This window comes from Rhinatrema bivittatum, chromosome 2, assembly GCF_901001135.1.
Source record: "Rhinatrema bivittatum chromosome 2, aRhiBiv1.1, whole genome shotgun sequence".
Classification (NCBI taxonomy): domain Eukaryota; kingdom Metazoa; phylum Chordata; class Amphibia; order Gymnophiona; family Rhinatrematidae; genus Rhinatrema; species Rhinatrema bivittatum.
Window position 1 is genome coordinate 385,138,343 of NC_042616.1, and position 25,601 is coordinate 385,163,943.

General features: G+C 44.3%; 1 protein-coding gene across 2 annotated transcripts in view; it reads right to left on the reverse strand.

The window, feature by feature from the left end:
• Positions 1 to 2,750: 2,750 nt before the first annotated feature.
• Positions 2,751 to 25,601, reverse strand: part of NSUN2 (NOP2/Sun RNA methyltransferase 2) — a 257,469-nt gene continuing 234,618 nt past the window's right edge. For both annotated transcript variants that reach the window (XM_029590002.1, XM_029590001.1), the window contains exons 17-19: positions 10,519 to 10,657; positions 5,391 to 5,430; positions 2,751 to 3,415 (exon numbers count right to left, since the gene is read on the reverse strand). In XM_029590002.1, coding sequence (XP_029445862.1) covers positions 3,013 to 3,415; positions 5,391 to 5,430; positions 10,519 to 10,657 — 582 coding nt within the window. In that variant the 3' untranslated portion in view covers positions 2,751 to 3,012. The remainder of the gene's footprint in view (positions 3,416 to 5,390; positions 5,431 to 10,518; positions 10,658 to 25,601) is intronic.

A 25,601-nucleotide genomic window follows, 5' to 3' on the forward strand; every position in this document is an offset into this window, starting at 1 on the left:
CCTCTCGGGGCGATGAAGCAGGCTCGGACCCCTCTCGGGGCATTGTAGCAGGCTCGGACCCCTCTCGGAGCGATGAAGCAGGCTCGAACCCCTCTCGGGGCGTTGTAGCAGGCTCGGACCCCTCTCGGGGCGATGAAGCAGGCTCGGATCCCTCTCGGGGCGATGAAGCAGGCTCGGACCCCTCTCGGGGCATTGTAGCAGGCTCGGACCCCTCTCGGGGCGTTGTAGCAGGCTCGGACCCCTCTCGGGGCGATGAAGCAGGCTCGGACCCCTCTCGGGGCGATGAAGCAGGCTCGGACCCCTCTCGGGGCATTGTAGCAGGCTCGGACCCCTCTCGGGGCGATGAAGCAGGCTCGGACCCCTCTCGGGGCGTTGTAACAGGCTCGGACCCCTCTCGGGGCGATGAAGCAGGCTCGGACCCCTCTCGGGGCATTGTAGCAGGCTCGGACCCCTCTCGGGGCGTTGTAGCAGGCTCGGACCCCTCTCGGGGCGATGAAGCAGGCTCGGACCCCTCTCGGGGCGGCAGCAGGACCGGTATGGACCCCTCCGAGGGCGGCAGCAGGACCGGTATGGACCCCTCCAGGGGTGGCAGCAGGGCCGGTTCGGACCCCTCCGGGGATGACAGCAGGGCCGGTTCAGTAGGCTCAGATGGCTGAGTTAGAAAGTCTGTCAGCAGGACCGGTGCGGACCCCTCCGAAGACGGCAGCAGGGCCGGTTCGGCAGGCTCAGATGGCAGAGTTGCATGGTTAAAGGTAGTGTGCATGGAAGACACAGATTGTACTGCCGTGGGCTTGATACCTCGAGCCAAAGTCTGATGCTCCTGATTTTGTTTCTGGAGGAGCAGTTTAGAGAAGGCACAGGCAGTTCTAGGACGTCTAGGGAAGGTGCTCGTTAGTGTCCACTTGGCAGCTGTGGGAAGCTGAGCCCTGCTAGAGTTAATCAGCTCTCTCCGTTGTAGAGAAACCTGTTCCCGAGGCTCTAGCACTGGTCTCACAGAAGCCTTCTTGGCCAGGTAAGTCCTGGGTTTTTCTACCCACAAACTGCCAGCAAAAATGTCTGTTTTAGTTGAGCCAGAAACCGAATACTGGTTAGGAGAGCTGATAGCTTTTTCTAATTGCACAGCTGGTCCTAGAGCAGAACAACGGGGGCAGGGTTTGCCTGGAGGTAACAAACACGGGAGACAGGAGCATTTCCACCACCCTGGTTTAGGAGCCAGACAGTTCAAACACTCCTGATAGACAGAGACATTTTTCTTGTTGCAGTTATTGCATGACCAGTGTTCCTGACCAACAAGTTCACAGGCTAGACAGTTCTGATAGCTAGGATAATTCAAAGTTTGACAGGAATTGCAGGTATAAAACTTTAAAGAAGGAGGCATCTTGAATTAGTGAAAAGTTGACTCACCGGCAGGACACAGACCTATCTCTTCCCCTGGAAAATGTGATGGCTTCGGCATACTGTTACGCTTGGGCTCCGGACAGGAGTCGTGCACACCACCCAACAGGGTGGCTCCAGGTGGAGAGAGACAGGAAGCTCGAAACAGAGTCAGGTACCAGGCTGGGTCAGGGCAGGCAGCAAGAATCAGAGTCCGGGTTCAGGCTGGGTCAGGGCAGGCGGCAAGTGGCAGTGTCAAGTACAGGCTGGGTCAGGGCAGGCGGCAGTCAGCAGTGTCTGGGTCCAGGCTGGGTCAGGGCACAGTAAGCAGGGCAGGGCAGGTCAGAAGGCCCGTAGGCCACACACACACACACACGGAAGGCCCGTAGGCCACACACCAATAGCGGGGCAAGGCAGGTCAGAAGGCCCGTAGGCCACACACACACACACGGAAGGCCCGTAGGCCACACACCAATAGCGGGGCAAGGCAGGTCAGAAGGCCCGTAGGCCACACACACACACACGGAAGGCCCGTAGGCCACACACCAATAGCGGGGCAAGGCAGGTCAGAAGGCCCGTAGGCCACACACACACACACGGAAGGCCCGTAGGCCACACACCAATAGCGGGGCAAGGCAGGTCAGAAGGCCCGTAGGCCACACACACACACACGGAAGGCCCGTAGGCCAGGTATGGAAATCAAGGAAGAAGGCCAAAAGGCCGCACAAGGCAAGGCAAGGAAAGGAAAGGCCCGAAGGCCACGCAAGGCAAGGCAAGGCAAGGATAGGCCCGAAGGCCACGCAAGGCAAGGATAGGCCCGAAGGCCGCGCAAGGCAAGGCAAGGCAAGGATAGGCCCGAAGGCCACGCAAGGCAAGGCAAGGCAAGGATAGGCCCGAAGGCCGCGCAAGGCAAGGCAAGGCAAGGCAAGGATAGGCCCGAAGGCCACGCAAGACAAGGCAAGGCAAGGATAGGCCCGAAGGCCGCGCAAGGCAGGCTAGAGCAGGGAGCCCAGGTGAGCTCGATGCCGAAGCACCGAGGCAACTGTCAGGCAGGGTTAAGAGGGCACACCCAGAGCATAGAGTGGACATAGGAGATGGACTGGGCCTGTCAGGAAAGCCAGCCCTAGAGGGACCCCTGGTGGTGAGGCGGTAGCACAGCAGCCACCGCAGTAACAGTTCCCCTCTAGTCTCCCTTAAAAGACCTCCAAGATTTTTGCACTTAGATTTTTGCAATTGTCAAGTCTGTGATATTTTTATTCCTTTCCTTTGAGTGCTGCCATTCTTTTGCTTTAGAAAATCCACAAAATATACAGTAGATTTATTGGGCCAGCTCTGAGTACTGACGAACCACTTCACCAAAACAGCCATAACACAAATTTGCCATAAAGCTTTTAATAAAAATCTGTCTCAGGATTGCATGATCATTTAAAACAAAAAAATATACTGTTTATCAGAGCCCAGGGAAAAGTAAAATATCAAAGGAGGACTTCTACAGAGGACAATTTCATGCACAACTCTTAGTTAAGTCCTACGATAAACTGAAGCAATCTTTTAAAAGAAAGATATTTGCATAAACATCCGCATGTTGGAAAAAGAAATCTGGACTGATACAGCCATTGCTTTTGATAAAATAATTATTTAATCTTTCATGGTACTCTGGTTTTCAATATTTCTGCTCTCAGAAAGGAAGCAATCTTCAGCATCTTTACTACAAGGTCCAGCATTTTCTGTTTTAATGTCAACTTTATAAGCAGTTTCAAAAGACCCCTGAATGGATTCTTCCCTCATTTCATCTTCCATTTTGATGTTTGATCCATCCTGTTCCTCTTGGCATTCTGTGTCCATCACTTCCTCTTCCTGCTCGCTGCTGCCTTTGCTACTGTCAACTTTGCTTTCTGGCTCTGTCTCCTTTCCTCGAAATACTTCCACCCCCATCATCCGCAGATAATGCAAGCGCTCATTCTTAGGCACAAAAGAACGGATGGAAGTTTTACCCCGCCAGCCACATAGAATGACAGGACACTGTAGGTCATCAGGTTTCCTAAAACAAACAAACAAAAAAAAAAGATACAAAAAAACCAAAAACAAAATAGTGACATTTGGTAGTAAGGATACAGAAAATGTACTTCAGAGTATTCTACTCAGAAATCAATGCAACTGACTTTTTACAGCTGTCTGAGGATACAAAATCTAACCAAATGCACACAGATGGTACCATGTAAATCCTACATTTAACAACAAATATTGTGAGGCAATAAAAAAAAGCTACAAAGGGAGTAATTTTCACAGGGATTTCTGCAGGTAAAAAGGATTGTACCCACATTGTCAGCTGTCTGAAAACTGCCCATCCTGTATGTCCATGCATAAATTCCACAACTTACAGGCCGATTCAGTACGGTGCGCTCAGGCCGAGCACACAGTTAGCCCCGTTTGGACGCGCGTTTTAGATGTGCTATTATTACCCCTTATACAGTAAGGGGTAATAACGCATGGAAAACGCGCGTCCAACCCCCCCTTCCCCCCCGAAACTAATAGCGCGCTCAACATGCAAATGCATGTTGATGAGCCTATTAGTTAGTCCTGCACGATCCAGAAAGTAAAATGTGCAGCCAAGCCGTACATTTTACTCTCAGAAATTTACCCCGGCTGGCACCGGGAAAGTGTACAGAAAAGCAGAAAAAACTGCTTTTCTGTACACCCTCCGACTTAATATCATAGCGATATTAAGTCTGAGGCCCCAAAAATAAAAAGAAATTAAAAATGTGCCTGTGGCCTGGAAAATGGATGATCAATTTTGCTGGCGTCCGTGTTCTCAATCCGTGGCTGTTAGCGGGTTCGACAACTGACGCCAGTAAAATTAAGCTTCGGCTGTCAAACCCGCTGACAGCCACTGCTTCCGCCAATAAGGAGGCACTAGGGACGCACTAGTGTCCCTAGTGCCTCCTCATTAGCATGGGCCCTCATTTGCATACTGAATCACGTGCCCAGGAGAGTGGCCTGGGCGTGCGTTGGGAGAACGGGTGCTCGCCTCGGAGCGCCAGCTCTCCTGCGCAGTTTACTGAATCGCCCTGTAACTTACATTGTAATGGAGGCGATACCAAGGCAGGGTTAGTTAAGGGAAAAAATGACCCACATAGTTTTGCTTGGAAAAAATATTTGCAGGAAAAGCAAGTGCAAATCTCTGCAAGTACTTTTCCCTGTGGCAGTTTTCAAAGTAAAAGTATGTACATACATTTTTAAAATTTGGTATAAAGACAGAAGGTAAAGAATACCTGCAGGCTTTGCAGCAATTCAGGCAGTTTGAAAATTACCCCCACATTGAAATTCAAAAGATTAGATGTGGCCAACATATTCTATTAGCTTTTCTTTCCTCTCACATTGTACCCAGCAACTCATATGCACTGACTACTGCCTCCTCCAAGGGATGACTGTATTTGGTGGATCAAGGCCCCCTTGCTGTGGGAAGTACTAATGGAGATAGCACCTCCAGAGCAGCAGAAACCCCAGACACATGGGGAGTCATTTAGCCAGACAATGACCCGATGAAGGGGACACAGCTCTTAAGAGCTAGTCCCAAAATGTATTGTTAGTTCAATTACAAAAGAAACACCAATAACTTATGTTAGCCTAATGGACTAACATGGCAACCATGCTTTTTAGGTCAACTCCAATCGTTCCCCCGTCTATCTGCACACAATATGTAAGGACAGATGGAAACATTTTCTAAGATCTTGGGCAACAGCCAAACATTTAGGAGCTGGATACAATTTCCTAATCCTTTCCTCTCAATTTCTTTTACTTTTTTGTCTAAATATTATTTTGCTCATTTTCTGTTTCGCTTTCCTCCTTTCACTTTTTGTCTTTGTTTTCCCTTGAGCCTCTCTCCAGTTTCACATTTCCACTGGGTCCGGGCCCTGGATTACTGTAGCAGCTCTTGTCAGGCTCAGAATGGCATCGGGCCCTATATTATATAAAGTCTGTCCTATACATAAAGTATATGATTATGAAATCCTTACTGCAGGTCTGGTTCATACTTCAGGATGATGCTCCCCATTGCTGAAAAAGAAGTGGTCAGACTTTACTGAATTTAACCAAAAATGAGTTCTCTGTCAACAAAGATTAAAAATCAAATTTTGCAAGCAGGGCAGACACCACATCCTACAATAGCATTTGTAGATTTGTAAGAGGACAAGAACCACCGAGTGGAAGTGCAGCATCTTAGCTTCAGCTAGAGACATTCAACCCCTCAGCTAATGAGAATTACAAATTGAGGTCTTAATGTTAAGGATAAAAATCAATACATTAATAATTGGATCACTCTTATGGATACAGACAATGCAACAAATATTACTGGACTATTACTTGGTTAGAAAAATACAATATGTTTGCCTTTTAGCCAATCCTGTGCTCTTCATTCACCCACTCCCATTTCAAATTCTTTAGCTGCCAGACTGAAAGGTAAGTCCCCCACCCCACCCAATAACTGATCAGCAACATTCCTGTGCCTTTACTCTTTCACTCTCTTTATTCCTTCTCTGAGTTCAATCTGATTAAATATGCAGGTTTTACTCAGCTTAAATTTTCTATATTATATAGTATTGGCCGAATATTAAATCAGCCACGTGCGTAAAAATCGCCACTAACGTGCGTGGCCGGGCCCTGTTGTGCGCATTTTCAAAAGAGCCCGGCCACGTGCGCAACTGGCGATACGCGCACAAGTGCCAGGCCTTGAGAAAGGGATGGGCTGGAGGGGCGGGGCGGGATGGAGGCCGGCCAGGATAGCAGCCATTAGCCGCTGTCCCGGGGAAGCGCGTGCAGCAGCTGGCCGGCGCGCATAAATTACTTCTGCTCCCAAGGAGCAGAAAGTAATAAAATAAAAATAAAAAAATAGAGGCAAGGTAGGTTAGTTTTAGGGGGTGGGGAGGAGAGGGGAAGGGGAAGGAAGGTTAGGCAGGGGGTTTGGGAAGTTTCTTCCCAGTCCGATTTTATAACATGCGCCGGCGCACACAGCACGTCTATGTGCGTGTGCCGGGAACCGCACGCACGTGGATGCGTGCATGCTTTAAAATCTACTCCCATATGACTAAAGGGTGCAGAAAGAGAGCATAGTCTAATAGTTAAGAGTGCTGTTAAATTTCCTATTAAAAACAAAACAAAAACAAAAAACCAAAAGGTACCAGGTATGGGCCAGCGGCAGCCTCAAGCTACCTTAAGGGACCGGCCATCTGTAACACTCTCTCTTGATCTCCTAATTTTTAACCTGTTTCTCCTTTTCCTTAATCTTTCTATATGAAGACTGAGCTCTTTAAGGAACTTTGAGGAAGGACAGCCTCTGCTATGTGACTGTACAACACTGTACTAGAAAAAGTGCAGAGTAGGGTGGGGGAAATGTTAAAGGGAATGAAACCGCTCCCCTATGATGAGAGGCTATGCAGATTAGGTCTCTTCAGCTTGGAAAAGAGACTGCTGAGAGCGGATATGATAGAAGTTTAGGAGATCATGAGTGGGGCGGAACGGGTAAATAAAGGACAAGGCATAATAACTATCATGATGGGTCACACCAAGACCCACTGAGCCCAGCATCCTATCTCTGAAAGTAGCCAATTCAGGCCGCAAGTGCCTGACAGATCCCATAAACTAAATCTCATTCCTGTTACTCACTCCCAGGGATAGCAATGGCTTTCTTTAGTCTACCTGGCTAATAATGTAATAGAGACTTTTCTTCTAAGAACTCGACCAAGCCTCTTTCAAATCCTGCTATGGTAGTCACCTCAATCACATCCTTTGGCAACAGACTCCACAGCTTGATAGTGCGCTGAGTGATTTGTTTTGAATCTGCTGGTTGTTCGTTTCATGGAGTATCCCCTTGTTTTAGTATTATTTGGGAGGGTAAATAACCTTATTTACCCATTCCACCCCATGCATGATTTTATAAATTTCTATCATGTCTCCTCTCAGCTGTCTCTTTTCCAAGATGAAGAGCCCTAGCCTGTGCAGCCTCTCATTATAGGAGACGTTCCATCCTCTTTATTGTTTTTTGTTGCCCTTCTCTGAACTTTTTCTAGTTCTGCTGGACCTGATTTTAAAAAGCATTTATACCTTAAAATTGCACTTTACCCATGAAAGTGAACTTTTGAAAATTGCTATGATATATGCCATTGAATTGTCCATAGGATTTACCCGTGTAAGTGCACTTTATATGGGTAAATGGCTTTTGAAAATTGCTACAATAGAAGGTACATTTACACATGTAAATCCTTTGAAAATTACCTCCACTATGTCTTTCTTGAGATGGGACGACCAGAACTGCACACAATACTCAAGGTGCAGTTAAACATGGTTTGATAGAGAGGCAATATATTTTATGTTTTATTCTCCATTCCGTTTTAGATAATTCTTATTTGTTTTTTTGACTGCTGCTACAGACTTAGCAGAGGATTTTAATGGTTATTTACCCTTTCAAGTAATACTAAAACAAGGAAACGCTCCATGAAACAATCAAGCAAAAGATTTAAGGCAAAGTACTTTTTTTTATTTAGTGCACAATCAAGCTGTGGAATCTGTTGCCAGAGGAGTTGGTCCAGGTGACTAGCAGAATGGGGTTCAAAAGAGGTTTGGACAAGTTCCTGAAGGAAAAATCCATAACATATTCTTTAGTCTATCTGGGTAAGAAAGCTTTTACTGGGAGTAACAGGAACTGGATCTACTTTATGGAATCAGCCAGGTACTTGCAACCTGGAATTGTCACTGTTGGAGCAGGCTGCTGGGCTCGATGGACCTTGGCCTAATGCAGCATGGCAGTTCTTATGTATGTAGATCATATTTTATAAATGACACATTAAAGCTGATTAAAAAGACAGACTTACTATAGTTTATGACTACTTGGATCAGTGGCATGTGGTCAAGGCCTACAAGAGATTCAGTGAATTCCCAGCCCCAGTCTATTTCTTTTTTGGTGTTTTGTTTTGTTTTTTTTTTTTATTTGCAGTTGCTTGCATGGGTGAAGTTTGATGGGGGCATTGCCCCCCAAAATGTAAGAAGAGCAACAGAGGTCCAGCAGGTCACTGTGGAGCCTAATCTGTGGCACTAAGGAAGAGGCCTAAATAGGGCCTAGAGGAAAAGGCTCAGAAGAGAGAGGGAAGCACAGAGACAGGATGTGTGCATGAGAGGTTGTGTGCATGAAAAGGGGAGAGAGGCCACGTGCATGCGCACGTGAGAATAGAGGCACCGCATGTGCACGCCTGAAGGAGTGAGAAGCTGTGTGTGTGTGTGTGCAGAAGGGAGAGGCTGTTTGTATGAGGGAGAGAGAGGCTGCATCTGTGTCCCTGTGTGTGTGTGAGAGAGAGAAACTGCATGCATGTGTATGGAGCGAGAGGCTGTAAGTATGTGTGTACATGGGGAAGAGAGAGACCATGTGTGCATGAGGGAGAAAGAGAAAGGGTATGTGTTTAGAGAGAAAGGATATGTGTATGTGTGTGAGAGAGAATGTGTGTGTGTGTGTGAGACAAAGAGAGATAGGGTGTGTGTGTGACAGAGATAGGTACATGTATGAAAGAGAGACAGGGTATGTTTATGAGAGTGTGAGAACCAGAAAGAGAGATAAGGTAAGTGTGTGAGAGTGTCAGAGAAAGATCAAGGGTGTGTTTGGGAGAGAAAGGGTATACATGTGTGTGAATGTGAGAGAGGGTACATATGTGTGTGAGAGATATAGCTAAAGAGAAGGGGTATGTATCTGTGAGTATGTGGGAGAGAGTATAACGTTTGTGCAGAACCCCCCCCCCCCCCCCCCTTTTTCTCAATCCATGACATCTCAGGATGGCTAGAAATTTAAAAAATCCCAGGAATGGAGAAAGAGAGACTTTTTTTAATCCTTAGTTTCATTAAGGGATGTTATTTTATGCGCCTGCTAATTATATATTGGCATTTTGGGAATGTAGAAACATTTTTATGAGGTTTTAATTACTGGATGTTCTATTCATCAGTAGTTTTAAAATATTTCTTCTTTTCAAAAGTTTGGTTTTACTATGATATTTTGAATTTCTTGATGTTATTGGTTGTTGGTTCCTTATTCTATCTTTGGCAGGGGTCTGTGTGCTCTGAATGTGTGACAGAGATGAGGGATTGTCAGAGGTCCTTGGGGGGAAGGGGGGGGGTCTTCCCCCAAGCCAGTCAGGTTTTCAGGATATTTCTAATAAATATTCATGAGATTTATTTGCATGCATTAGTCATCAATATGGAATTCTTTGCCAGCGGAGATTCGTTCCATAAAATGTACTAAAGATTTTTAAAAGGTTTTTCTTTCCGGCACTGGATAAACTGGTACTTTACCAGTTAAATCTGTATGTTCGCTGTAATCTGTGTTATCTTTCACTTACCTTTCTGCTTTTTATGTGCTTTGTGTTTGCATTTTGAGTATGTTTTTAGTGTAACACGCCCCACGGGATGTAAGTACCTAATAAATAAATAAATAAATAAATAGATAGATAGATAGATAGACTGGGGCTGAGGCTGTGTGTGACTCCCTTTGGGAAATCTCTTTCACATCAGAAGCCAGACTCCAGCTGAACTCTGTGTTCTGATGCTTCTCCTTCAAGCATGTATAGTCACCCATCAGATGGTGTTTTTCCTCTCATAAGTGAGGGGGGATATTAGCTGAAAATAAGTTACAGAATTCTGAGTCATTTGTGAGTTTGTGCATTATGCTTAGGAGTATGAATGTGTTACGACTCTTGCTGCTTGATACAACCTAGGTCACGGTGACTGCTATAACCCCCATATCATTTCAGAGGCATGTTTACAGTTACAAGCACAAAAAACTTACTGGCCCATTTCCTGGTAGATTGTTTGATGGAAGTTTATTTAATGTTCACAAAGTATTTATGCAATGATTTAAAATAAAAATAAAGTAAATCAATTTAAGGTATTTGCACCCCAGGTAGCCAACAAAAATCTTTTCTATCATAATCCAATGCTCAGATTTAAACACAAATCTCAGTGTGATAAATTACAACCTGCAAATGGTTTCTGTGAAGCTATTTAAGACTGTATCATTAACTGGTTTATAAAAAACAGAAAGGTCGGATATGTATTATAAACAGTAAGAAATCAGGTACTCAATCACTAACTACAGTCTATCCCACTTACCTAGGTCTTTCGTCTGTTTCTGTGTTGATGTGCTAAATTTACTCAAGAACGGATTTTCTTGTGTTAACAACACCTTAACATCTTCTATGGATACAGTAATTATTCTTGCTTTAATGAATGGATACAGTGTGTATATGCCCTGTGGGGGTTGGAAGAGGGAAACAGTTAAAAAGAAATTTAAAAAAAACAAAACTATTCCTCACTCCATTTATCTTAGCAAGTCAATCAATTAAATAAGACAGCAAACATTAAAAATATTAAACATCTTGGGAGGAAGAGGGAAGATGCACACCCAAAACAATCACCACCGTAGACAGTATGAGGGTCAATTTTCAAAGACTTATGCAGGAGTTGTGTGTAAAAGATCAGCTTGTGTGCAAGGTATGTGAGTTTTCAGAAGGGCAGGAGTACATGCATACTGCTAGTTTCCACACGGTAGCGTGCACAAATAAAGAGGGCATTTTGATGGTGTTCTGGGATGGGGTTTGGAAGTATGCACATATCTGCATATTTTATACACAGAGTATCCATGTGTGTCAAACATATGAATATGCTTTTACACCTGCTAATCAAGATATGGATATTAAATCTGACTTCATATTTCTGATGAAGCCCAATTATATTTAAACAAATAAATTATGGAATTTAAAATAGCTCAGATCATCAAGACCTTGAAATCGGGTAAGACCCCTGGACTTGATGGGTTCTCTGCTACATAAGAATGTAAGATATGCCTTACTGGGTCAGATCAAGGGTCCATTAAGCCCAGCATCCCGTTTCCAACAATGGCCAATCCAAGTAAGAAGCACCTAGTAAGTACCCAAACATTAAATAGATCTTAAGCTACTATTGCTTATTAATTAGTAGTTTATGGATTTTTCCTCTAGGAACTTATCCAACCTTTTTTTAAACCCAGTTACACTAACTGCTGTAACCACATCCTCTGGCGATGAATTCCAGAGCTTAACTATGCGCTGAGTGAAACCGAATTTTCTTCAATTTGCTTTAAATGAGCTACTTGCTAACTTCATGGAGTGCCCCCTAGTCCTTCTTTTATCTGAAAAAGTAAATAATCAATTTACTTTAACCTGTTCAAGTCCTTTTATGGTTTGGTAGACCTCTATCATATCCCTCCTCAGTCATCTCTTCTCCAAACTGAACAGCCCTATCTTTTTTAGCCTTTCATGCCCCTTATCATTGTGGTCGCAACAAACATTTTTGAAGACAACTATTTTGGTTGGAGAATTTACAGCTAGCAAAGCAATTTCTGAAGGGTAGTGAGGTGAGGCTTACAACTACATTATATATATTGCTGTTGGGTAAGCTGATTAACAAACCTAAATACTTAGGCTTTGGTCAGTCCATTTGGAGAAATTAACCGTGATTGATATAAACTGTCTAGATTTGAAATTGTCTAGCTACCGTATACACAGTGACTAGAGTTACATGGTTAGTATGCCATGTTGTGAATTTTGACATTATTCTCCTCTCTGTTCTATCTGTTAGATTATTATTGCTTAAAATCTCCTTTTGTGGATGTTATGCTTCTCTTTGATCATATTTGTGGAGTCAAGGGGGAAGGGAGGGAGGGTAGGGATGGGATTCTTGTAATCTTGTTATGCTTTTATGTTGACTATAAGCAGATATTTAATAAACATTACATTAAAAAAAAAATCTGACTTCTCTTTTGTTTGCAGTTTTGGGGTGGGAGGTCTGGAGCAAGTGGTGGAGAATGTGGGCAAGCTAGAGCCTGGAAGTATACACACAAGTATTTTCATAAACAAGATACGTGCGTACATCAGCCAACTTTATAATATACCTGCCTCTGCACATAAAATTAGGGTTACCGTATGCATATTTAATTAATGGTTAAATATAAGCACATTTAATTATGCATGGAGTAAAAAAAAAAATTTGTTCTATTTGTCGTAAATGTATTGCCTAGTAACTTCACTGAATGTCCCCTAGTCTTTGCACTTTCTGAAAGAGAAAATAACCGATTTGTGTTTACTTGGTTCCATTCCACTCATTATTTTACAGACCTCTATCATATCTCCCCATATCTTCTCCAAACCAAAGAGTCCTAACCTCTTTAGCCTTTCCTCATATGGGAATCATTCCATCTCATTTATCATTTTAGTCATCCTTCTCTTTACCTTTTTTAATTCGCTGTCACTGGAAATGCACACAGTACTCAAGGTGAAATCACACCATGGAGCGATATAGAGGCATTATGATACTTTCTGTTTTATTCTCTATTCCTTTCTTAATTCCTAGCATTCTGTTTGCTTTCTTGGCTGTCGCTGCACACTGAGCGGAGGATTTCAACATATCCACGATGAAGCCTAGATCCTTTTCCTGGGTAGTGATTCCCAATGTGGAATCTTACATTGTGTAGCTATAATTTGGATTGTTCTTCCCTACACATATCACTTTGCACTGGTCCACATTAAATGTCACCTGCCATTTGGATGCCCAATCTCATAAGGTCCCTCTTGCAATTTAACAACTGAATAATTTTGTATCAGCAAATTTGATCAGTTCACTCATTCCCATTTGTAGATCATGTATTAATATGGTAAAAATCAGTGGTCCTAGTACAGATTCCTGGGGCACTCCACTATTCACCTTTCTTCATTGAGAAAAACTGACCTTTTAGCCCTACTCTCTGTTTTCTATCTTTTAGCCAGTTAAGCCACAACAGAATTTTGCCTCCTATCCCATGACTTTTTAATTTCCTCAGAAGTCTCTCATGAAGTACTGTGTCAAACATTTTTTGAAAATACAGATACACTAAATCAACTGGTTCTCGGCCCTTTGCTCTTCCTCCCAAGGAGCACTTGATCCATCCAGACTGCCTATATGTGCACTCCAACTATGCTGTCGCAGATCTTACTTGATCTGCATCATTCTTCTTCCCTCTGCTACTGAGATCCCTTTATGTCTGTCTGTCACTTGCCTGCTCAAGATCTGCCATTGTTTTGGCTCCTACTACCTGCAGGGGAGCGCTGTTCTATCCTATCAGTGAAAAAGTATGTTCTAACATTCCTTTTCGGCATCTCTCCCTTCAGCTTCATTTGATGATCACTTATTTCATTCTAAGAAAATGCTTCCTTTTGGTACTTTATATCAGTATTAATTTAAAAAAACCCTGAAGGATTCAATCTAGTTGCCTCAAAAACTTGCCTACTTTGAAATAAGTCCATTAGAATCTACAGCATTAAAATGTAGAAATAGTTAACTGTTTTAATGCATAGTGAGAACTAACATTTATGTTAGATTTCTTTTCCAAAGGCATTATAAACCCTGTAACGCCTATAAAGGAATCCCTTGAAACAGCTTCTTAATGAACTGATCAGAAGGCAACAGGATGTAAGACATCCAAAAGCAAGTCCAAATTTATGAAGACGTCTTAAGTTATTTTGCCTGCATTTTAGCAACACATACATTGGAGGAGGATTTTAATCAGTCAACATTTTAAAGCTGGTTAGACTTCTTGAAACAACTTAATCAAATATTATAAATGTAATAGTCCATTACTTGCTCTGTATAATGATCTATCATTCAGTGTATGCTAGGTATGATTTTCTTTCAAAGGACTATGCAGGAAATAACCACAGGAGGGCAACAAGGACCCAAAAGATGAGTCACATACAAGCAAACAATGATTCACCAAAACTATCTAGATATCAACAAAATTACAATCCACTTTTTTCTCCCAAGTTTAAGGAAGTTTAGATTGAAAGGTGGGTAAGAAAGCAGTAGCACTTTAGATGTACCGGGACAATGGACAAGGAGTTTTGTAAAGCCCATGATGAAAACTGTGATGTAGTTGCATTGCTGATTGTGCAATCGATTCTTGGAATATACTTGGAAAAATAAATGGCAACTCGTTAGAAAGAGTATCAAAGCTTGGGCAAGTAAGGGAAAAATAAAGTGAATCTTCAGAAACTTGGAAGGAATTTCAGCTCTTTTTTTTTTTTATTTTAAAGAGTTACTAGAGAATTCATATTAAAGGTAGATTTTTGTTTGAATCGGTGTCAAAACATGAACAGCTCTTTTAAAATGTTGTTAGAAAGAACTTAAAAAGGAAAGAAGTTGAAAGCAATAGACATACTGAATTAACATCAACCTTTTCCCATAAATTAACATGGAGAAAATATTCCAACATTTTGTACTTCTTCTGTGGCTCTTCACTCTTTACTAATTTCTACCACCATCTCCTTTATCTTTGCCTTTTATTTTGCTTTAGATTTTAAATAGAGTAAACGAATTGCCAGGAGGGCTCAAAAAGACTGAATAAAAACAATTTAATATGCTCATAAGAATAAGTAAATGCAGATCTTGCTGAGCCATAAGACTGTAAAAATGCAGGAAGGTAGTTTTGTAAGCACTGTATGGTTTATAATGATGCTGTACACCGCTATTGGCAGTTTTATACTGGTATATAATTAATAAACGAAATCCCAAGCACCTGAAACTTGACTCTGGAAGAACAAGTTTGCTTATCGGAAATGGTGTTTTCCATAGATAGCAGGAAGAATTAACCATTACATGTGGTGACACCAAACAGACTTTTTATTCCAAGACAGTAGAGCTTACAGCACTACTAAGCATGTGCAGAAATTCCTACGTAGGCATTGCTTCATGAGCCTCCTAAGTCTGTACCAGAGCTAAATCTAGCTATGTAGTCAATTCTCCAGGGAGACGGACGGATATTTCAAGGCTAATTCATCCTCCTATTTATGGAAAACAGTTTATGGTAGCAAACTTGCGTTTCCTTTGATAAGCAGGCAGAATTAGCCATTACATGTGGGGAGTACCAAGCTTAGGGTTGCAGAGGAGAGTTACTCAATAAACAATCCAACTCCACTATGACGAGTGAACTCTACAGTAAAAACAGATTATGCAAAACTTCTTGTCCAAACTTACTGTCAAGACAGATATTATCCAGACAGTAATGAGATATGAAGGTATGAGCAGAAGACCAAGTTGCAGCTTTGCAGATATCCTCAACAGACATTCCACAAAGGTGAGCAACAAGAGGTGCCATAGCTTTCAACTGATGAGCTCTGAGTCTGAGAATTGTATTCCTGCTTAGGTGTGGCAGTGATGAATGTACTCTGCAATCCAATTAGACAGCATATGCTTTGCGACTGCTATTCCCATTCACAGGCTGATACAGTAAAGCGCGGCTGCAGTTACCCTGTTTCTAACCCGCTGTGTACTCACAATTTCGCCACGTAAGTCTAACCCGCGATTCACTATTTGTTTTTACAGATCCTTACCGCTTCTTTAACTCGACGCGTATCCCTTTCCGCCCGTGGCATGTATATGTATGTAAACGATCCGATTAGCTATTCCCTCCCTTACAATAAAGTGCGCCCCGACTATCGCCTTTTTAACCTATCTTACTGCATCTTTAACCTACTAATTTACCGCCTACCCCGACCTTTGCGTTAGTGTGGTTCACTGGTTGCTCAGCATATTCAATTTAAAGCTTTAACCTTGGTTTTTAAGGCTCAGCATGATCCCATACATTCCATTGCATTGTCTGTATTCACAAGAATGTAATTATCTGATTCTACCACCAAAAGCCACCCAGTCCCAAACCAACCCAATCCACAGAAAAAAAAATGCTTCTCGCACTTAGCTGCCCAGTCCCAAACCAACCCAATCCACAGAAAAAAAAATGCTTCTCGCACTTAGCCACCCAGTCCCAAACCAACCCAATCCACAGAAAAAAAAATGCTTCTCGCACTTAGCCGCCCAGTCCCAAACCAAACCAACCCAATCCAATCCAAGCCCAAGCAGAGAGAGACGAAATTTCAGTCCCAAACTTTCCCCCAGCCCCCGCTCACCTGCCCTGGCCGCGGCCACGCAAGCACCCAGCAGCAGTAGTAGAAGTGCGGCAAGAGAGAGCGGCTTCAGCAGCCACGCCGGCGAAGATGAACACGTGCACGCCTGTAGCTCCAATATGGGTGCTCAAGGCAGCAAAGGCACATGAGCACACGCCATGACGTCCGACGTCCAGCCGGTCAGTTGAAAGAGAACTACAGTAAGGTCAGCTGGCACCGGAGGCTTTTGGACAGGAGATTTTATATGCCATGGGCCTTTCAATAAATGAGAGATCAAGAGATAAGTGGAGATCGGTTTACTGTCTAATGGAATATGGTAGGCAGCTATGGCTCTGAGGTATAATCATAAGGATGAAATGGTGAGACCAACGTTTAATAAGTGGAGCAGATACTGCAGTAGATGCTGAGACTCGCAAGAAAAGAGATCAAACTATTCCACTGACACCATTTGGAATATCTATTCCACTTGAAGGTATAGTTTCTTTGAATCAATGGCGTTGTAGACGAGACAAATATGTCTACAATTTCTGTAGTTAAATGAAGATCAGCCATTACTTAGCATTCAACATGATGGCTGTAGTTAAATGAAGATCAGCCATTTCTGTAGTTAAATGGCTGATCAGCCATTACTTAGCATTCAACATGATGGCTGAGATGTTAGAATGATAAAGTGTCCTGTGTTCCTAAGTTAACAGAGCAGGGTCTATTCCCAAATGTATGGGAGGTCTGCTGGAAAGCTGTAAGAGATAAATGCACCATGCTTGTCTGGGCCATGCTAGAACTGAGGATCAGCTGAGCATGATCCAGAAGAACCTTTGCACTGTTTTGGCAATGAGTGTAGTGGAAAAGCATACATACGGGAAGCATCCTGACCCAGTCTGAGATCACCTGGAATAACTGAACACAATCAATTTAGTTTGCTGTTTTCCTGTGAAATAGAATAGGTCTATTAATAGTTGAGCCCACAATCTGAAGAATGTGTCTGTTACAGATTGTTGTAGAGACCACTAATGAGGACAAAATATTCTGCTGAGTCAATGGAGATTCCTGAGAGATAGGTTTGCAAGATGTTCGATTTCTCTCTGCCTAGTTCCAGATCTTAAGCACTTCTTGGCAGAGGGGCCATGATACCGTTCCTCCTTGCTTGTTAACATAAAACATGGCCACTTCGTTGTCAGTCTGAATCATGATGCTCCTGCCCCAAAGAAAGTACATGAACACAATGAATACATTTCTTATCATTCTCAGCATCAGCAGGTGGATTTGATATTCACTTTCCTTGGGAGACCAAGTGAATGCTCCCATCCCTTTGCCGAAGCATCTGTTGTCAATGTTATTCAGTAGGAAAGGTGAAGAATGGGAGCACTATTTCGAAGGACATGGAGTTGTAGCAACCACCTCAGCTCCTGAGCCATTTCCCAAGAATTCTGGATTACATTGGAAAGTGCTACTTTAGTTGATCCTTTTGGGTTCACAGGCCCCACTGAAGGTACTGAATATGGGGGTGGGTCAGTGGAACCACATGGATAGCCACTGCCATGTGTCCTAGTACAATCAGAAGAGATCTTGCTGTCAACTGATGAGAGACGATATCAAAGAACAAAACTGAACATACAGAAAGGCATAGTTTATTGGGGCATAGCCAACATGGATTTAGTCAAGGAAAGTCTTACCTCACCAATCTGCTACATTTTTGAGGGCGAAAATAAACGTGGATAAAAGTGAGACTTGATACAGTGTATCTGGATTTCCAGAAAGCATTTGACAAAGTCCCTCATGAAAGACTTCTTAGGAAATTAAAACGTCATGGGATAGGGGACAGGATTGCAAACTGGTTAAAAGATAGAAAACAGAGAGTAGGACTAAATGTTAAATATTCCCAATGGAGAAAGGTGAATAGTGGCGTGCCCCAGGGATCTGTTATGGGACCACAGCTTTTTAATATATTTATAAAAGACCTGGAAATGGGAACAAAGAGTGAGGTAACAAATTTGCCAATAGCACAAAATTATTCAAAGTTGTTAAATCACAAGAGAATTATGAGAAATTGCGAGAGAACCTTGCAAAACTGGGAGACTGGGCATGCAAATGGCAAATGAAATTTAATGTGGACAAGTGATGCACTTAGGGAAGAATACCCCAAATTATAGCTACACAATGCAAGGTTCAACATTAGAAGTCAATCATTCAGAAAAAGGATCTAACTTTCAAACATGCCCTACTGAGCATGTGCAGCTGTAGTCATCACCTTGCTCCCTAGGCAGAGTCCCTCAGTCCATAATATAGTTAATACATGGAGAAACCAAGTCCCAGGGGAAGCAGGTGGATTTCGTGAGGACTAATATTCTTCTTGTCCTCGGAGAACACTTGCTATAGGAAAGCAGCTCTGGGTGAATCCCAAGCTATAGGCTGTTTGAGCAGGACAAAGCAGGAAACCGCAGGTGCTGAAAGCACCACCTCTCTCCTTTTTGCCTGTGAGGCAGCCAACCCACAAAGGGGTCTAGGTGGGGAAAAGAGTTGGGTTCTATAAAGAGTAAACCATAAAAGACAGACACAAAACCCCGATGCGTAGCAGAGGCACTTAAGGCAGGGGAGTGATGCAAGTGCCAACAAGAAATATACTCCGCATCACGGAAAACATTACAAGCAGGGTTTCAGATCAGTAAACCCTGACAATGACAGGAGGTCTAGAACCTCCTGGATACAGGAAAAAGTCTAGAGATGTAAACAAGAGAAGGACTCTTGGACAAAGACCGCACAGCTTTCTTCAGTTTTACAAGACAACTGAAAAACCAACTGGGGCTCGAGAACTCCCCAGAAAGAAACTGCGGTTCACTGACACCCAAAGGACAGAATGTCTCTGCAGAAGTGTGCCCCATGTTTGGCTAACACACATAATGGGCAGAAAACACAAGATATGTTTGGAAGAATAATCAGCAACAACTGCAGGGTCTGTGACAGATCCTACATGCCAAAGTACCAGACATAGCTGACCAGCAAGACAGCATCAAGAGTTTCAGAGGCTGAAAGGCAATCCCTGAATGGGATTGCTAGCTTAAACCTCAGAGCAGGGAGATATGTTAGGTTTGAAGCTCACCCTGTCAAGGGCAGGGCTATCCATTCTGTTAAAGATAGTTCAGGTGAGCATGAAGACACTTTGGTAATCTAGTCAAGTGAAAAAAGCTAAAGGTTGTATTGGCCAGAGCTTGGCGAAAATATAGAGAAAAAGTGGTGCATCTTTCCCTGCAGATATATTCTAAGATATACCACGAATGCCTTAGCTTCTCCGCCCCCCCCCTCCCCAAAAAAAAATTCCAACTGGAAGGAGCAAAGAACACAAGGTGGGAGACTGCTGGACTGCCTGAGTAAGCACAAGTTGATAGGTTGTAATACTCAACCCCATGCGAATAACTCACTGCTGATTCCAGTAGGGAGACACCCACTGAGATAGAGCCCTCAGCTTGCTTGGAGCAGCTGAAATTGAGAGCGAATTCCACCGTAAAGAAATCTAGAAACAATCCACTAAAAGGACAGGAAGCTGGGGTGCCGCAAGTGAAAACCCCTGTCAAACAGGATTTCTTCACTGGCCTGGAAACTCAAAGGGTACCAGGGCAGGCAAGGATGATCTTGGAACAGATTGCCCTGAACCTGGCTTAGGTATTAATATCTCAGCCATGATAGCATATATTTTCCCCAAGGAAGCACACGGTCCAGTAAATGGAACAATTGTTGCATGAACCAGGACTCCCCTGTCTGCAGACAGGGTTATCCCTAAAATGGGGAAGTATAGCTTGCAAGCCACTACAATCCAAGAGCAGTACCTCTTTTGCAGGGGTTCCTCATCTCCCAACTCCCTCAGCCATGGATATGGCAATAGGCTGAAAGGCATACTCGCCAATTAGATGGATTAGAACCCTCCTCACTGAGATAGGGTCCCGCAGACAAGAATGATTGGCAATAGTGGTCCTTATTAAAAAATGCCCATTCAGCTCAGCAGGCATCAAAGGTGACTCCTGGACAGGAGAAACCCCCTAATCTTCACCGGGGAGCTACTCTGGAAAGGCTCCCTCATGAAATAGACCTACTGTGTCACAGAATAAAATAACAAGAGCACTACCGCTCAATGAGCTTCCTGATCCCACGAGAAACAGAGAGTGATTGCCAACCAGAAGCAGTGACATACCTTCTCCAAGGAAATGAAGAACGAGGGACACCCCTTATAGAGGTGGACAACCAAGTGTCCAGAGGGAAATCCATAAGAGTTGCCCTGGAACCCAGTCGAATCCCCCCTTCCTGAAGGGACAGGAAAGCAACGGGAATTGGGGCCTGCCTATTCTGAAAAACCTGTCAACTCTCCAGTTGAGAGTTGAGACACAATCATTGAGGTTCAGAAGCAACCAATTTGCCACTGGCAGCTACCCTCAGATGGGGAAGGTCACCACGGTAACCAATAAAGCCCCAGCAAAAACGGTCAGTTGACCATCACTGTCATCCCTAACCCTGGCCTTCAAGGAGATGCCCCGATTCAAAGAATCGAGGCTCTGGTTCAATGATAAACCTGCCAGGGACGGAGCCCCCCAGGGGCTTCCCCACAAAAGGGGATTTGTGACACTGAAGGAGATCAAGATATTCCTCATATGAGGAAGAAGAAGACTGTCGACATTATCCTCCTGGTATCTACTCCCCTTAGGGTTCGACCAGAAACGCAGTCCTAGGTCAGTCCTGTGGCTGCAGCACGCAACCTGTTGTGCTCACCACGAGAGAAACACATACACACACAACCATACAGTAGAGGGCATCTGGAGAATAAAGCCCTCCGATATAAAAGCACGCTGACCAGTACTCATACAATGATATCCCATGCCATGGATGGCGGCATACCTATTACCCCACGCACCTGCTTGTGGGTAGAATCCCACAGCAGAGCAAGGACTGAGCACTATTTGCTAGAGTCGGTGGCTGCGCGCTGCCAAAAGGTAAATCAGACAGGCTGATCCAATCAATTTACGCAGAAAACAGGCGCTCTGCGTTGAGCATCCACTTTCCTGACGTGCACCCAAGCCACCTCTCCTAGGCGTGAGATCGAATATTTAAAGGAGGGGTCGCACTAAAAAGGAGGTGCTAGGGACAAATATGCATCCCCAGCACCTCCTCAGCATCGGGCGCACAGGATAGGTGACTGTCAAGCGGGTTGGGAAAACCGACGCTCAATATATGAGCATCCATTTTCTCCCGCTACTGGCATATACATGCACAAGATACATGGCCTGGACCGTGTGTGTATGTATTAGACATCCAGAATTTTTTTTTTTTTTTAAATAAATACTACTTTATTTGGTTAATCCTACATAGTACCGCTATGATACTATTAGGAGGAATCACAGAAAGCAGAATTTTTCTTTTTTCAATGTGCCCTTGAGCATGGCACACCTTTACGTCAGCCCTGGGCTAGTGTAAAATTTGCAGCATTGCAAGGGTGCATTGACCCCGCTGAAAATTTAATGGATCGCGGGGATTAGCTAATAGCTTCATCTATATGAATTTCTATATGATAAGCGCTATTAGCTATGCGGTGATTTGGATGCACTAATCCCCATACTGGATCGGGGGTTATGGAAGAACGTCGAAAATGCAAGTCCAAACGTGTGTTAAGCCAAGCACAGCGGCTAGTACACAGTATTGGATCAGCCTGAGAGTGTGTGATGATGCCTTTCTCACCAGTGCTCCCCAGTACTGTGTGGTGCAGAACTGATGAGGAGGCTGAGACCTTGACATGACGATGGCAGAACCCTGGCATGGCTGAGGACTGCACAGACAGGGAGAATGCCGCTTGCCATCAACCGAGTCGCTTGGAGTGGATACCTTGCCATACCCGGCTGCGTATGCTGTGCGCCACTGTCACAGTAACTCCCAGTGGCGTGCATAGGAACAATGTAATGATGGCATCCCCAGTTCCACTGGGGCTCTGGGTATGGCAGGGTGGTGGGTGGCGTTCTATGGCATCACTCCCTCCAGTAGCTGATAATGCTCCAAGAGCTGGACGCAGTCCTTGAAACTACATTGGGAATGGTTCACTGCCATGGAACGGACAGCAGCAAAGTCCATGGTAACCAATGGTGCCCATGGTGCTCTGCAGTCGTGTCCTGCAGATCTGACCGTGTCCACTGGTGCTCACAGTAGTGACGGCACCCGTAGGGCCCATAGTACTTCTGTGCTCACCAATGAAGGATCACATCAAGGGCACCAAATGACAATGCACCCAGGGCTTCCATGGCGCTTGACTGAATCTTGATCAGTTCAACAGTATATACCGGTAGCGCCATTCCCCGTGCCACAGGCGCCCGCGGATCTCAACAGCCTGGTGGCACCAATGGAGACCCCGGTGCCTGAAGGCATCGATGGCTCGAGGGAACCAAGGAAGCCAGGGGCACCTGCAGACAAAGGCTCTGCAGCCCCAACACACTTCATTGGTGCCCAGAGGAACCGATGAATGCCAGCGACACTGACTGTTCTCCTTGGCTCACCTATCCATCAGAGGACGCCGATTCTGTGAGCTCGAAGGTGTCCCTCGCCAGCAGCTATGGCTGACAATAGCCTCGCTAGCAGTCATTAACACTGATAGCGCACAAAAACAGGTGGGGCCTCCGATGGCCCCCCGAGATCATCGGCATCCATGGTGACTGATAGCCGTAGGCCAGTGATGGGACAGCACATTGCACCTCAGTACCCTATCGGGACACCACCATGGAGCCCTGAGAGCACCAGAGCACTGCACCTGGATCCCTCGGCATACTAAGGTGCCTTGAGTAAATGGCGACCCGGTGCTCGATCCGTTCAAGGCTGAAACCCCTGTTGCTCGAGGGCTTCAGTGGCACTTGAGGGCTCTTAAGACCCTGGCGGTTGATGGCCTCAGGGTGCTCACTGGCGATCCCAGTGCTTCGTAGGTGGTGCTCAACATTGTCGAAAGTGGCAACAAAAGGCATCAGTGGCCAACATGCCCGATGGCCTCCATGGCGGCCTCGCACCTCGATGGCATCCAGGCAGCTCCGCACCACGATGGTTTCGAGACCACGCACGGCAATGGCCCCAAGGGCAGCCAGAGCATCAAGGCCATGCACCTAGATGGTATCGAGGGCTGCCCACTCAGCACTTTAATGGGCCACTAATCTCGGGATCTGAGTGTAAGCAACCAGGCACACTGAGGAGCTAAAGCATTGAAGCAAAATGCGTTAATGGGAGGAGGTGCACCATGCATCAAGTGTGCTGGTGCAGTCTGCATTGAACATCCAGGTGGCACATACCTCAATCAAGCATGCTCAGATTGCTTCGATACACCGTTTGAGGAGCACGTCTATGCATCTTGCTCAGAACATGGCAATGTGCTGTGCATCGAGAGCTTCATGAGTTGAAGAATCCTGAGTCGAGTGTATTGATGCAAATTGCATCACGTATGTCGACAAAAGTTGCGTCGACACTAGTGCACTGAGCTTTGAATGCTCATGTTTTTTTCGATGCGGGCTCTAGTGGATCCAGTGACCGATGGTACTTTTTCTTTTGACACAAAGTGGCCAACCAGACTCGACCCCTCAGCTCTAGCCTGCACTGAGGGGGGTGTTTTAGAGGAGCTTCAACTCAGATGTTTTTCTGGCAAGGCAAACACCACTGACTGTGAGGGGAGGATCCGTGGCAACTCCTTAGACATTTATGCAGCTCCTCAATACCATGCACTTTTGAGAATGCATGGACATTCAGCCACATAGATAACAGTTCTGTTGACTGAAGACTGAAGACTGGAGGGTGGCCAATGTAACCCCAATATTTAAAAAAGGCTCCAGGGGCGATCCAGGTAACTATAGACCAGTGAGCCTGACTTCAGTGCCGGGAAAAATAGTGGAAACTATTCTCAAGAACAAAATTGTGAAGCATATAGAAAGACATGATTTAATGGAACATAGTCAACATGGATTTACCCAATGGAAGTCTTGCCTAACAAATCTGCTTCATTTTTTTGAAGGGGTTAATAAACATGTGGATAAAGGTGAACCGGTAGATGTAGTGTATTTGGATTTTCAGAAGGCGTTTGACAAAGTCCCTCATGAGAGGCTTCTACGAAAACTAAAAAGTCATGGGATAGGAGGCGATGTCCTTTCGTGGATTACAAGCTGGTTAAAAGACAGGAAACAGAGAGTAGGATTAAATGGTCAATTTTCTCATTGGAAAAGGGTAAACAGTGGAGTGCCTCAGGGATCTGTACTTGGACCGGTGCTTTTCAAAATATATATAAATGATCTGGAAAGGAATACGACGAGTGAGGTTATCAAATTTGCAGATGATACAAAATTATTCAGAGTAGTTAAATCACAAGCAGATTGTGATACATTGCAGGAGGACCTTGCAAGACTTGAAGATTGGGCATCCAAATGGCAGATGAAATTTAATGTGGACAAGTGCAAGGTGTTGCATATAGGGAAAAATAACCGTTGTTGTAGTTACACGATGTTAGGTTCCATATTAGGAGCTACCACCCAGGAAAAAGATCTAGGCATCATAGTGGATAATACTTTAAAATCGTCAGCTCAGTGTGCTGCAGCAGTCAAAAAAGCAAATAGAATGTTAGGAATTATTAGGAAGGGAATGGTTAATAGAACTGAAAATGTCATAATGCCTCTATATCGCTCCATGGTGAGACCACACCTTGAATACTGTGTACAATTCTGGTCACCGCATCTCAAAAAAGATATAGTTGTGATGGAGAAGGTACAGAGAAGGGCAACCAAAATGATAAAGGGGATGGTACAGCTCCCCTATGAGGAAAGGCTGAAGATGTTAGGGCTCTTCAGCTTGGAGAAGAGACGGCTGAGGGGGGATATGATAGAGGTCTTTAAGATCATGAGAGGTCTTGAATGAGTAGATGTGACTCGGTTATTTTCACTTTCGAATAATAGAAGGACTAGGGGGCATTCCATGAAGTTAGCAAGTAGCACATTTAAGACTAATCGGAGAAAATTCTTTTTCACTCAATGCACAATAAAGCTCTGGAATTTGTTGCCAGAGGATGTGGTTAGTGCAGTTAGTGTAGCTGGGTTCAAAAAAGGTTTGGATAAGTTCTTGGAAGAGAAGTCCATTAATGGCTATTAATCAATTTTACTTAGGGAATAGCCACTGCTATTAATTGCATCAGTAGCATGGGATCTTCTTAGTGTTTGGGTAATTGCCAGGTTCTTG